The sequence below is a fragment of the Myotis brandtii genome, unplaced genomic scaffold (genome assembly GCF_000412655.1).
Source record: "Myotis brandtii unplaced genomic scaffold, ASM41265v1 scaffold1213, whole genome shotgun sequence".
Taxonomy (NCBI): domain Eukaryota; kingdom Metazoa; phylum Chordata; class Mammalia; order Chiroptera; family Vespertilionidae; genus Myotis; species Myotis brandtii.
The window spans coordinates 151,439-165,366 of NW_005354228.1; the positions used below are offsets into that span (position 1 = coordinate 151,439).

At 51.3% G+C, this 13,928-nt stretch overlaps 1 protein-coding gene across 2 annotated transcripts in view; it reads left to right on the plus strand.

Annotated features, from left to right (window-relative positions):
• The first annotated feature begins 1,182 nt into the window (after positions 1–1,182).
• Positions 1,183–13,928, plus strand: part of SLC9A4 (solute carrier family 9, subfamily A (NHE4, cation proton antiporter 4), member 4) — a 98,492-nt gene continuing 85,746 nt past the window's right edge. Inside the window, exons 1-3 of one of the 2 annotated variants that reach the window (XM_014533070.1) lie at positions 1,217–1,238; positions 1,349–1,909; positions 6,895–7,358. In XM_014533070.1, the coding sequence (XP_014388556.1) occupies positions 1,657–1,909; positions 6,895–7,358 (717 nt within the window). In that variant the 5' untranslated portion in view covers positions 1,217–1,238; positions 1,349–1,656. Of the gene's footprint in view, positions 1,910–6,894; positions 7,359–13,928 lie in introns of both variants that reach the window. The other variant, XM_005858750.2, reaches the window with a different exon arrangement.

Here is a 13,928-nt window from a genome sequence, read left to right on the forward strand (position 1 = left end):
GGTGCCTGGCCAGCCTGGGTGAGGGGCTGATGGTTGTTTGCAGGCTGGTCAAGCCCCCCAGTGGGGACCCTCACCCCATGGGGGTGTGGCCAGTCTGGGTGAGGGGCTGATGGCCATTTTCAGTCTGGCCACAGCCGGGCTGGAAGAAGTATCTGGGATTTATTTAACTTCTATAATTGAAACTTTGTTGCCTTGGTCCCACTCAAAGCCTGGGTTGCCCCTGGCAACCCATGTTCCCAGCCCCTCCTTGAGCGGAGGCCAGGGAAGCTGGAAGCAGGTATCTGGGGTTTATTTATCTCCTATAATTGAAACTTAGTTGCCTTTAGCTGAGCTCAGGGCTGGCCAGGGCAGACGGGAAGCTTAGCTTCCTCCATCGCCCCCGCCTCCTGCTTGCTCCAGCTCCGTGGCCACCACCATCATTGTGATGGAGTGAGGGTTAATTTGCATATTACTCTTTTATTAGATAGGATAGAATAAGAAATGTGCTTCAAAATAATAAAATTTAACATTAAGTGCCAGATAGTGTACCTGTCTCATCTCGTGTGCACTCCTAGTCACTCCATCAGGCAGCTATTATTAACCTCCCCTTCTCATATGAGGACACCTTGAAAGGTGAGTAATTGGTCACCTGGCTGATGTAGAGCTAGGAGTGAATCCACGGGATTCATCTCGGCACCCTTTCATAAACTCTGTTGTGCTGCTTTTTTGGAACAAATAGACCTTAATAACAAAATCTTTTACACTGAACATTCAGACGTGCCATGGAGTTTCTCAAAACCGGGTTTTCACATGTATTCATGGAGCTTGTTCTTCAGCTTATTGCTTTTTTTTTTAGTGCTATGTAAAGTTTACAGAGAACTAGAACTTTCTTTCTTTGAATCACTGCTCATGGAATCCAGTAATGAGTCATACCTCCTCTTTTTCCTCCTCGTTATAGAGACCTTCTGCCCCGGGTGCCAGGACCTCCTGGTTTATACCGGGCCTGGCATGTATGGGTAGCTTTTCTTACTCTCAGAAGGGCCCTGGTTCAGATGAAGGTCACATGGTTGGTTGCCTGAGAAGTTTGTCACTGAAATGCCAAGGGGCCTATGGTGGCTGCCCACTAGGTGTCAGCAGTGTAACCCCCAGCGAGCACTCAGGGAAGTCCAATCAGGGAGAACAATTAGTGGATCCAGAGCTACCTGCAGCTTCGCCACTCAGCACAGCGACAGAGAGAGCCAGGAGGAGAGAAGGGGCAGGTGCGAGGCAGCAGCCCTCGCTGGGAGCGGGGAGAGGAGGACCCCTCCTGGCAGGACTCCAGCGATGTCTGGAAGGAGCCTGAGGCATCCTTGTCAATTTTCATTCACAGGACCAAGCCCGTGTGCCATGCCATGCAGTGAGAAACAGCTTTGCGTGAAGAGGGATTTTCCCTTCCCAGATACGCTCCTCACCAGCCAGGTAAAGTCACACAGGTGCTCCCAGGGGAACAGAGCTGCTGAACCACTGTGTGTGAGGCAGAAGCAAGCTGCCTGAACAGAATCTCATCGAGGCCATTTGAGAGCATCTGCACTCGGGACTCAAGGCCGTGGACTGTGCTCGTGTCCTGCTGACCGGCGGACTCCTGTGCTCAGGACCCTTGAGGCAGGGCCCAGTGCGAGGGGCGGGAGGAGGCCCAGCATGGGTTTCCAGGCACCGGGGCCGCTTAGTCCTTGGCAGTGGCTGCTGCTGCTAGTGGCCCTCAAGGGTTCCAAAGCAACGTCTGATTTGAACAAACCCACGGATTCCACGGCCCAGCAGGAGCCTGGGGCTGGGTTTGCTGCTTCGGGCCCGGCTCTGGGTGAGGTCACTGTCTTTGCACTGGACTATGACTACGTGCAAGTCCCCTATGAAGTCACCCTCTGGATCCTTCTAGCTTCCCTCGCAAAAATAGGTGAGTCCCCCCACCTGGGCTGTGCACGTCTCCCACATGAGAGGCTGAGTGTGGCCGTGCCTGGGATGGGCGCCCAGTGGGTGTACTGCGGTGCTGTCATATCAGCTCTGCCCTCGATTCCAGGGGGGCACCAGCTCCGTGCAGCCGTTGGGGCTCAGGCCTGTGTGTTGGCATGTAAAGTGTGCCTTCGGTCCTGGGTTGTTTTGATGTCTCCTCATTTCTGTGTGACAACCATGTGACATTAGTTGGTGCGCAGCAACCTCAAGGTTCTGTGCTTTAAAAATCACTGCAGAGTGAGGCACGCAGACCTCAGGACGATGGCCAATGGGAATTCACGAATCACATAAAGATTCTCTGTAAAACATTCTCCTTTCATTCTTGGTCATGTAGCCAGGGGCTTCAGCAGCAGCTCCCACTGTTAATTCTGTAAACTGGCAGAGAGCAACTCTTAGGTGCCTCGGTGACGGGAATAGGGACACAGGAGATTAGATCTGTAGGTAGAATATAGATCTACACAGGAGCCTAATGCAGCCAGTGGGGCACCCATGCTTTCCTTTGTGAAATAAAGTGAATTCAAGTTGATGGATTAAATGCTAATCAAGGTTCTTTGTGCCAAACCCAATGTGATGGTTTACACTCTGTGACCATTTAATTCCAAATGCCACCCCCTTTCTCCTTCAAACCAGCTACTGAGAGCCAAGGCCAGGTGGCTCAGTTGGTTGAAGCGTCATCCCAGCACCAAAAGGCTGTGGGTTTGATTCTGATCAGAGCACATACCTAGGCTGAAGGTTCTACCTCCAATCAAGTCGAGTATGGGAGACAACTGATCACTGTTTCTCTGCCATCTCTCTCTCTCTCTCTCTCTCTCTCTCTCTCTTCCTCTTTCTCTCTCTCTCTGTCTTACTTCCTCTCTCTCTCAAATCCTCAGGTGATGATTTAAAAAAATTTTTTTAAGAAAACCAGCTTATTCAAAAGTGAAAAACTGATACAAGTATTTCAATTACTTTGTATAACATATCCTTTGCCACGGTTATGAAATTTGTCATTTGAATAGATAAATTGCTTTATTAGAAACTATGGTGCCCATTTATATTAACCACAAGGCTGGGTGGGAAATGGGGTTGAGCCATGAGATCTGCCAGCTAATTCCTTGGCATCAGGACTGTGGGCTCTGTCTCTTCACCTGACCCCGGGGGTGTCGGGGGACAGTGTATTAGTCAGGTGCTCCTTCCTAACTGCCATTCCTTCTGAGCTGGTGAGGCATGGAGACTAAATGGAACTGTTACCCTGAAGAACTCTCGTGTGATTTGTCAAATGGTTAAGTTATACAGAGGGTTTCACATAATCTCTAAGAAGTGCTCACATAAGAATCGCTTTCTAAAGGGGTGATAGGCTCAGCGTAGAGCTGAGGGCCCAGCACCTCTCAGGCAGCCCATGGACTGAGAACATTCAGGGTGGTCCTGGTGGGTTTTAAATGCTCCTTTGTACACACGGGAGGGATGCTGAGGCTGTTCTGGGTCAGGAACTAGATCTGCCCGGGACTGGCTAGTAACTGTGTCTTTCTACATATCAGCTTGTTCGTCTGTGAAACTATTTTTAAAACCTTTTTGGTTCAAATAAGGATTTTATAATATAAAAGAGGCTTATGCTCTATGTCAGTAAACATCGCAATGCAGAAAGGATGTCTTTTATCCAGGTTTGATGTTAGCATAAAGCACAGATTGCTCTTTACAGGTAGCATATGTGCCCAGACTCACTGTCTAGAAGTGTAGAGTGTTGTGTTCTTGATTTTCAAAGGGATATAATTCAACATACTTTAGAAAAAGAAAATAGCTTAAGTAGGTTTTCAGGTGGATCATGCGCATTCAAGTACAATTTTATATTAGCTAGTCTTCCAGAATTCAGATTATTTTTACATTGTACATGAAAAGAAGGCATGTTTATTGAATACATACTAGGTGCCAATTACTGGGCTTGTAGATTTCTATATGGTGGTTCATTCACAAGGGACAGGGATGGAGGCAGTGGGGGGAGACATAAAACTTTAAGGCAAGAAACCAATACAGACTGTCTTAAATTCTACATTATGAAATTTGAGTTAAGATAGAATTAATAATCATTATTATTATTCATTATTTCATTTACCATTCTAGGAGGTCACATTCATTGAGCGCTAGGCAATGTATGGAAATGACCGTGGTCCCTGGCCTCAGGGACTTCGCTTCATGGGGAAGACAGGTGGGTCCAGCGCTGCCTGGCAGGCCTCTGACAGGAAACATCACGACTCTCCCCAGTCCTTCTGATTTCATTATTTATTTATTTATTTATTTAAACATGTTTTTATGGATTTTAGAGAAGAGAAAGGGAGAAGGACAGAGAGAAACATCAACGAGAGAGAGAAACATTGATTGGCTGCCTACTGGGGATGGAGACTGCAAATCCAGGCATGTGTCCTGACAGGGCATCGAACTGGCAACCTCCTGGTGCCCCCCAGAGGATACCCAACCAACTGGGCCACACTGGCCTGGGCTCCCCAATCCTTTTTAAAACACCAACTATGCAAGTTGCAAAGAATGATACTATAGAACAAAAATAATACAAAGTCACCTCAGACTTGTTGTTTATCTTTTATTTCAGTTCCGCTTCTTGTAAGTTTATAGAAGGATGTCCTGAATCATTGGGCAGAATGGAAAGGGGGACTCTCTTTGACTTATAGGTAGGACATTGTTATTTAAGTTTCAGTCCCTGAAACTAAAAATCCTCCAGTGACTGACTCTATTGTTGTCATGAAAGGGAGAAAGCTCTGGAGTGATGGGCAGGCAGCACTGCCTTCCGGGGCCCTGCGTGCAGGCGCCTCCCCCGGGGCTGGGCGGGTGGGGCACGCTGCACTCGGCACAGGGCGCTGGAGCCCAGAAAGCAGGGCCAAACTGGGGCGGCAGAGGCCTAATAACACTGCATATGGGCTCGTCTGCCTCTTTTACATTCAAAAAGTCCAATGTGGTTGAAGTCAGCACTACAAGAAGAAGAGGAGGAGGAAGGGGAGGAGGAGGGAACTGGAGGAGAAAGTTCTCTTCAGAAACAGAGAGAGCAGGATTTTAGAAGGAGACCTTATGCTGGTGTTAAAGCCAGTGGACTAAGTGTGTGGTCTGGGATAATGTCTCTTGACGTGAATGTGCCATGGTATTAACCAGCCTGCTATAGTGAATGGAGAAGTTCAAAGTTATGGTCAGGGAAACACACATGCTCCCTGGATGGCTGACCCTAAAAAATTCCAAAGGAGACATTCAATGGCTTCCCATGGTCTATGGAAGAAAAGCTACACTCCTTAACCTTGAATTCAAGGCCCCCATCATTTGGCTCAAAATCATCAGAGCATCTTTTTCCAATGCTCTTCCCAATTCCCGATTTGCCCCAGCCAGGTGGGTGCCCTCAATGAATCAAGCATATCTGGCTGGGCCATTCCTGTCTCTCTATTTTCTCTTGTCATTCTCCCAGCCTGAAATGTCTTCCATTTCGTCTATGTAAGTCACAAGCATTCTCCAACAGCCTGTTCAGCTTCTACTTACCATGTAACATCTTCTCTCACAAACATGCAGCCTGCTCACCCATTCCCTCACACACGTAATTCTCTCAGCAGGCCGTGGGCCATCTGGGTGGGCGCATTGGCAGGTATAAAGATGTCTACCATTCTGCCTGAGTCTGAGGAGTTCAGAGTTTAGTGGGTGAGGTAAGCATGCACACAGACACAGTAGAAAGGGGTCATTGTTGTCAGACCGGGACATATGACATTTTATAATCATTTGGGGGAAGACATATTATCTCTTTTTGGAAGAGATCAGGAAAAGCTTAACCTCAAAGATTGAGCAGGACCAGAAAAATTTGAATGAAAGACAATTCAGGCAGCAACAACAGGGTAGGAAGATGAGAGGGGCCACAGGGTGCAAAGGTGTGTGGCTGGCTGTGGGGCGTTGATTCAGAGAGACCCCCAGGGTGACGTGCTACGCTCTGGCTGCCCATCCTGTCTGCTGGCACTCAATGTGCATTTAGTTGTATACTTACACATTTTCTTGTTTTTTTCTTCTTATTTGTTAATGTCTTATTTCTAAAATGTTGTCAACAGTTGGAATTGTAGAAAATATGTTTGGTCCTCCACCCCCCAGTACTTCCCCGTGGGTGGTTAGCAGGGATGCTTAACAAAAACCCTCAGTTTCAAATCCATGAGATGTGTGTGTACCTTCACAGTCCCAGGTGGGGAATGGGGCCTCAGATACATGTGGTGTAAGGAAGTCCTCTGGCAGCAGGAGGGGGTGAGCTGGCGGTTTGAGGGTGAGAAAGACGTTTAGGAGGACAAGGCAGTAATTAGAGAAGAAAGGGGCAGTCCTGAGCAAAGGCGGTGGCTGTGGGATTGGAGAGAAGGGGATGGGCTGCAGGGGCAGCTAAAGAGAGATGTTACTGATGAAATAGGCATCTGATTAAATAAAGGGGCAAAAGTAATGGGGGGTCATGAGAATGCGACTTGATTTCCCCTTAAGTGACTGACTGAATGGCAATGTCATGGATTAAATAAGGGGGAAAATAAAGAACTTTTAAGTTTTGTTTCTTTGTTTGGTGGAGAGGGAAGTGAGATGAGGTCAGTTTGGAACAAGCTGAGGTTCAGGCGACAGAAAAGACTCTGCATGAGCCTTAAAGGCGGTTTTGCGTGAGCACAGACAGGTCCACCCACTTCTCTCCTCTTCTCTCCAGTGCTCAGTCCTGTAAAATGGGGGAGCAGGAAGGAGGAAGGGGGACTGCTGCCTAGAACACTGATTTCGCAGCCCGTGCTGGGCTGGCATGTGAAGCACGTGGTCCTGTGTCAGCCCCACCGCGCCCAGGTCCTGCCGCACAGAGAGCGCGGCCAGCTGGCCCCGGAGCCCTCTGCGTGGCTTTAGAGCCCTTGCACGCGTCTCGGTAGCAAACAGCTAACTGTGGCCTCTGCTCTTGCCCAGGCTTCCACCTCCACCACCGGCTGCCAGGCCTCATGCCGGAAAGCTGCCTGCTCATCATTGTGGGGGCTCTGGTGGGGGCCATCATTTTTGGCACCGACCACAAATCGCCTCCTGTCATGGACTCCAACATCTACTTCCTGTACCTCCTCCCTCCCATTGTCCTGGAGAGCGGCTACTTCATGCCCACTCGGCCCTTCTTTGAGAACATTGGCTCCATCCTGTGGTGGGCTGGCCTGGGGGCCCTGGTCAACGCCATGGGCATCGGCCTCTCCCTCTACCTCATCTGCCAGATCAAGGCCTTTGGCCTCAGCGACGTCAACCTGCTTCAGAACCTGCTGTTCGGCAGCCTGATCTCTGCCGTGGACCCGGTGGCCGTGCTGGCTGTGTTCGAGGAGGCGCGTGTGAACGAGCCGCTGTACATGATGATCTTCGGGGAGGCCCTCCTCAATGACGGCATCAGTGTGGTGAGATGGCCGGGGCACGTCCCCGGAGCGGGGGCTCTGGTGGGCAGGCGACAGGAGACTGTGTCCAGGGCTAATGGAGAGGGCTGAGCAGGCCTGAGCCAGGGCAGGGCAGAGATGGGCTTTGGTCAATGCAGGTGGCCCAAGTTTAGGTGACATTCCTTAGGATAATTGCTCACTAACACTGGTTGCCATTCAGTTCCCAACTAGCTTCTTTTTTATTTTTTAATATATTTTTATTGATTTCAGAGAAGAAGGAAAAGGGAGAGAGATAGAAACATCAATGATGAAAGAGAATCATTGATCAGCTGCCTCCTGCTTGCCCCCCACTGGGGATCTAGCCTGCAGCCCAGGCATGTGCCCTTGACCAGAAATCAAACCATGACCTCCTGGTTCATACAAGTTGGGCCCAACTAGCTTCTTTAAAGAGCGGAAAAGGAGAGAGAACAAATCATTCTGTAGTTAAACTCAGTGTATCACTTTGCAAACAGAAACTTGCTACAGGCTCTTCTGGGATTGCTCACCACAGGCTCACCGCAGGCTCTGTGTGCTGAGGGCCTTGTCACGCTGCATGAGATGTGACGGTGATGAGAGGTGACGGGGGCTGTGAATACGTGTTCCTTACGTGTCAGTCTGGACTGCATGACACTTGGAAAATGTGAAAGCTGGGCTTTGCTTAGGAGCCCTTCGAGCGGAGCCGAGAAGGACTGAAGGCTAGCTCATGCATCGAGGCCCAGAGATGGCCGTGGCTGCGGGTGCTAGAATATTCCGGACTAGCCCTCCCATTGCTCAGTCTCATTACATTGCTGAAAACTTTCACCAGTTGTTAGTCTGAGATGTTGGTGTATACTTTGATACACTTTGCTTATTTTAAAAGTTATAGCACATCACATAAGTAAAACTAGAATCCATTTTCAGTGTGAAAAGTCAAACCATACAAATTATACAGCAAAAGGCACCAAGCCTCCAGTGCCCTCTTCTCGCCCTTGATGAGACAACCCAATACACGTGTAGATACATGTTATCTTACATGCATTGGGTAAGATTATGTTGTATTTTTGCTTTCACAGGTTCTAGGAAGTGACATTTCTGGGTTAAAAAGTAGGTACATTAAAAATTTTAAAAGATGCTGCTGTTTTAATCACCACCTCTTTATCTGATTGATGAGGGAGGGACCCCACTCCTGTCAGGGAGTGGCAGGTAATCCTGGCCAGATGAGCTCAATAAAGCCCGGGAGGAGGGTGCGCACACACGCAGGGCCACGGGCACATGCAGGGCCATGGGCACACATGCATGGTCACAGGCACACACACAAGGCCACAGGCACACACACATGGTCACAGGCACACACGCATAGTCATAGGCACACACGCAAGGCCACAGGCACACACACATGGTCACAGACACACACGCATGGTCACAGAGCACACACGCAGGGCTACAGGCACACACACATGGTCACAGACACACATGCATGGTCACAGGCACACACGCAGGGCCACAGAGCACACACGCAGGGCTACAGGCACACACACATGGTCACAGGCACACACGCATGGTCATAGGCACACACGCAAGGCCACAGGGCACACACACATGGCCACAGGCACACACGCAGGGCCACAGGGCACACACGCAGGGCCACAGGGCACACACGCAGGGCTACAAGCACACACACATGGTCACAGGCACACACGCAAGGCCACAGGGCACACACACATGGTCACAGGCACACATGCAGGGCCACAGGCACACACGCAGGGCCAGGGCACACACGCAGGGCTACAGGCACACACACATGGTCACAGGCACACACACACGGTCATAGGCACACACACATGGTCACAGGCACACACACACGGTCACAGGCACATAGGCAGGGCCACGGGCACATAGGCAGGGCCACAGTGGGGTGTGAGAGGCAGGCTGAGTAGTGCTGAGAAGAGGGAGCCTCCTGGCTCTCATGGATGATGAGGTTGGTTGTTTGAAGAAGTCCACCAGCTGGCGGGGGCTGGAACCCACTACTCAGGGAGACACAGGAGCTGTGCCTGGTCCCCTTGATAGGAAGGTTATTGCTGGGGAATCTCATCCACAGGGTTAGAGCGGGGAGGGCCTTGCAGTTACCCACTTGAGGCCCTCCCTGTTTTAGCACCTGTCAAGGCAGAATGCAATATGGGGCGTTAATGTTAGCTCTTACCCCATGGCTGCAAATGTTTCTCAGAAAGACTCTGTGGGCTTATATTCCTGCAGACAGTGCCCTGAGCATGTCTCCTGGTGTCGCATCAACAAGGGCATGTTTTCTTCATGCATCCCAGCCTATGAGCAGAGGTGCCCCTGCCAGCATGCGCCTGCAGGGCGTGCAGCACCTTTCCAGTGGCTGTGGGTCATTAATTCGCCTGCGGGGCGTGCAGCACCTTCCCGGTGGCTGTGGGTCATTAATGCGCCTGCGGGGCGTGGCAGCACCTTCCCAGTGGTTGTGGGTCATTAATGCGCCTGCGGGGCTTGCAGCACCTTTCCGGTGGCTGTGGGTCATTAATGCGCCTGCGGGGCGTGGCAGCACCTTCCCAGTGGTTGTGGGTCATTAATGCGCCTGCGGGGCGTGCAGCACCTTCCCAGTGGCTGTGGGTCATTAATGCGCCTGCGGGGCGTGCAGCACCTTTCCAGTGGCCGTGGGTCATAAATGTTTTTCATGCTGCAAACTGGAAGCTTTATTATTTGGGGGTTGCCAGATTTAAAACAATACAGGACACCCAATTAAATTTGAATTTCATAGAAACTACAGATAATTTTTATAAGTATGTCACAAATATTGAGTGTTGTCAATTTTTCTTGGGGACCGCGTATTGTTTTTATATTTAACTAGAGGCCTGGTACTCGAAATTCATGCATGGGGAGGGGTCCCCTCAGCCCAGCCTACACCCTCTCCAATCCGGGACCCCTCAGGGGATGTCCAACTGCCGGCAGTCGGACATCCCCCTCACAATCCAGGACCACTGGTCCCTCACAATCCAAGACTGCTGGCTTCTAACTGCTCACCTGCCTGCCTGCCTGGTCACCCCCAACTGCCCCCCCTGCCAACCTGGTCACCCCCAAATGCCCCCCCACCAGCATGGTTGCCCCTTACTGCCCCCCTGCGGGCCTGGTCACCCCTCACTGGTCCCCCTGCCAGCCTGGTTGCTGCCAACTGCCCCCCCTGCTGGCCTGGTTGCCCCACGAAGCCTGCTGTTCGGTGGTTTGGTCGCCCCTCACTGCCCCAACCCCTCCTGGCCTGGTCACCCCATGCAGCCTTCTGTTCAGTTGTTTGGTCGTCCCTCACTAACCTCCCTGCCGGCTTGGTTGCCCCACTCAGCCTGTTCGGTCATTCGCTTGGTTGTTTCGGATGTGACGGCTCTTGGCTCTTTATATATATAGATTGATTTGTAAGAACTCTTTAAATTATTTACATTTTAAACTCCTCAATATTGCATAAAAATCAAGCATTTTCTCCCATTCTGTTATTTTTTTTAAATTATGGTATCTATTATTCTATACAAGGTTTAAATTTTTATAAGGTCAAATCTAACTAAAGCGTTCCTTCATTGCCTCAGAGTTCCTACCTTGCTTAGCATTGTGCCTAGCCAAAAGACAGGCAGCCATAATGTTTTGTTTTTCCCTTTACACTTACTTATTCACTCATCTGTCACATGGCATTTTATCATGACGACTTGCTTAAAACTACAAAGTGCGGAGGGAACAAAAGCTCTTGAAAAGTAGCCCAAGCTTTGCGGGTGGATTCCGCAAGGAAGGAGGCCCGCCCGTGAAGTGGGAAGAGAATGTATTTATTCATAAGAACAATCTTTAGCCAATGCACAGAGTACCAGAGTCGCCAGCCCGCACCCACTTTCCCGCTGGGCAGGTCCCTGAGAGCCCAGGTGGAGTGCAGCCCTGGGCCCTGGCAGGACTCCTCGGAGGCCCGCCCACCGGGACCGGGCCCAGACTCTCAGGGAGGGAACTTGGGGTCTGTGTGTGCAGCAGGCCCTGAGGTGCTGGCTCACCTGGAGAGGCCTGTGTGGAAGGAGGAGGACCTCCTTGGAGGCACTGCGTCTCTGAGCCCCTGTCCCGCGCCTTCTCCCTCAGGCATTTTCACGCTCTCCATCTTGTTACAATGGAGTGAGTGTCCTTCCTGGGACTTTCCTGCAAGGCCGGTGTGTGTATTTCATAGCGAGTCTCCCGGACGTCATCATCTGTCACTAAGGTCTAAACTCTTTGGGCGCTTCAGTCACTGGAACCCCCTCCACGGGCAACCCCCCGAGTGACAGCCTCCAGCTGTGCTGGGCCGCCATCGAGTAACTTCTCATCTCAGCCTTCCCTCATAAGGGGGGCTCCTGGGGGCCTGCACGCTGTGTCATCGCAGAGGAACCTTTGCCTCCGTGGCCGCCGCCCTGGGCGCCAGCCTCCCTTGGGATCAACACGGACAGCCAGTCGCAGCTGGGCTTCCGTTGCTTTGTTTTTCTAGCAACATCTGTTTGACTTTCCAAAGTTTAATTGCTTCCACTTGGACATTTTTTAAAATGATAATTTACTAGTAAAATGCCCATGGCATCTGCCGAGGGCACTGCCCTGACCTCCAGGGGCCACAGTCCTGGCTCAGGGATTGCCCACACGCCGCTCGGGTCACCCTCGATCGCCCATGGCACAGGAATGTGCAGCGTGTGCTGGGCCCTGCGTTCCTGCGGATGAGCAGCCTGGGCAGATGAGAAAGCAGTGTGGATGCAGCCGGTAGTAATGAGGCCCAGCTGCATGGTGAGCGAAGGCCAGCTTCGCCCTTCCACGGGAGGGAACCTTCTGAGGCCGCGGTCAAAGCATGCCCTTTCCGCAGTGGATCACCCAGGGGTGGCATGGATGGTGGGTGACAGGCGGCACTCTTAGATGTGTGTGCACTAAGAGCTGCCTTCTCACCACCAGAAGGAGCTCCTGCAGAACTGCCCTCATCCTAACAAATCGGGCCTCCAGGCCTCTTGTGCCACTGATGTCTCCCTCTTGCTTAGTGTTTTGTTACTCTTATCACCAGAACTTACTCTTAATGGTGGGCACAGGGAGCAGAGACAAGCCGATTGCTCACTAACAGCCAGTGTCTCCAGTTGAACCTCATGGCCAGGAGCACAGCGGAAGGAAGGTGCCCGTTAGCTCCTGGCCTAGTGGGTCGTCTCTACATGGGTCATTTTATTGAATCTTTACATGTTACTCTGAGGAATGAATCATACCCACACTTCACAGATGGAGACAATACAGCTTTAGGGAATCATCAAAATGAGAACAAAGCATGTGGAAGCTGCTCCGTGCGCGTTGGCCACCTGCACTGCCCCCGCCGAGCAGGGCATGAGCATGTCCCGCCTTTGAGGAGCCACACCTCAGAACGTCTCACTTTTCTCTTTTCATCTGTAAATTCTTCCTCCCTTACAATCACCCCAGGACCTGTTCTTCTGTGTTTTCTTATAGTCCTTTCAAGCCATGGAGAGATCCTGGGAGATTACGTAATCCATTAATAGAAATCATTGCCATGCAGGAAAGCCCATAAACGCAGGCAAGCGCTTCCGCTTTCAGTGGTTGTCAGCAGCTCGCCCTCCCCACAGCACGTGTGCACCTTCTCAGAGTGTGGTGGGCCCTGCTATGGAAAAAATACGCTCAGGATTATGTGAAAAGCCCCATAATCTGGCTGTTTGGGGAGAGCTACTTGACAGATAGCTTTTCTGTAGCTTCTTGTGAGGACGTAATGAACAGTACCCAGCAGAACCTGCTACCCCGCCCGCTCTGTACCATCACGGCCAGGTCATGGGTCAGAGGCAGATCCATCATTCTGGCCTGGGCTGTGGTTGTCTCTGTCACTCCTGACCATCCAGGACCAGCAAGGGGTCATCAGTGAGTTTTAAACTAACAGCATGGGAGGAAACAGAGATCATGAAATCCAACTCCTTCAGATTGGAAATAAAGTTCAGTCCAGCTTGATTAAGCCTGAGCCCAAAGTTTTTATTTATTCACTAGAGGCCCGGTGCACAAAATTTGAGCACGGGTAGGGTCCCTAGGCCTGGCTGGCGATCAGGGCCTTCCGGCTGCCAGCCAGGGCCTTCCTTTGTTCCGCACCGCCCCCTGGTGGTCAGCGCACATCATAGCGAGCAGTTGAACTCCCGGTCAGTCAAACTCCCAAGGGGACAATTTGCATATTAGCCTTTTATTATATAAGACTAGTGGCCCAGTGCATGAAATTTGTGCACGGGGGAGGGTGTGTTCCTCAGCCTGGCCTGCACCCTCTCCAATTTGGGACCCCTCAAAGGATGTCCTACTGCCAGTTTACAGGGATTGGGCCTAAACCAGCAGTCGGACATCCCTCTCACAATCCGGGACTGCTGGCTCCTAACCGCTCCCCTGCCTGCCTGATTGCCTCTAACCACTCTGCCTGCCGGCCTGTTCACCCCCAACTGCCCCCCCTGCTGCCAGCCTGCTTGCCCCCAAATGCCCCTGATCACCCAAACTGCCCCCCCTGCTGGCCTGCTTGCCCCTACTTTCCCTCCCCACTGGCCTGCTCATCCCCAACTG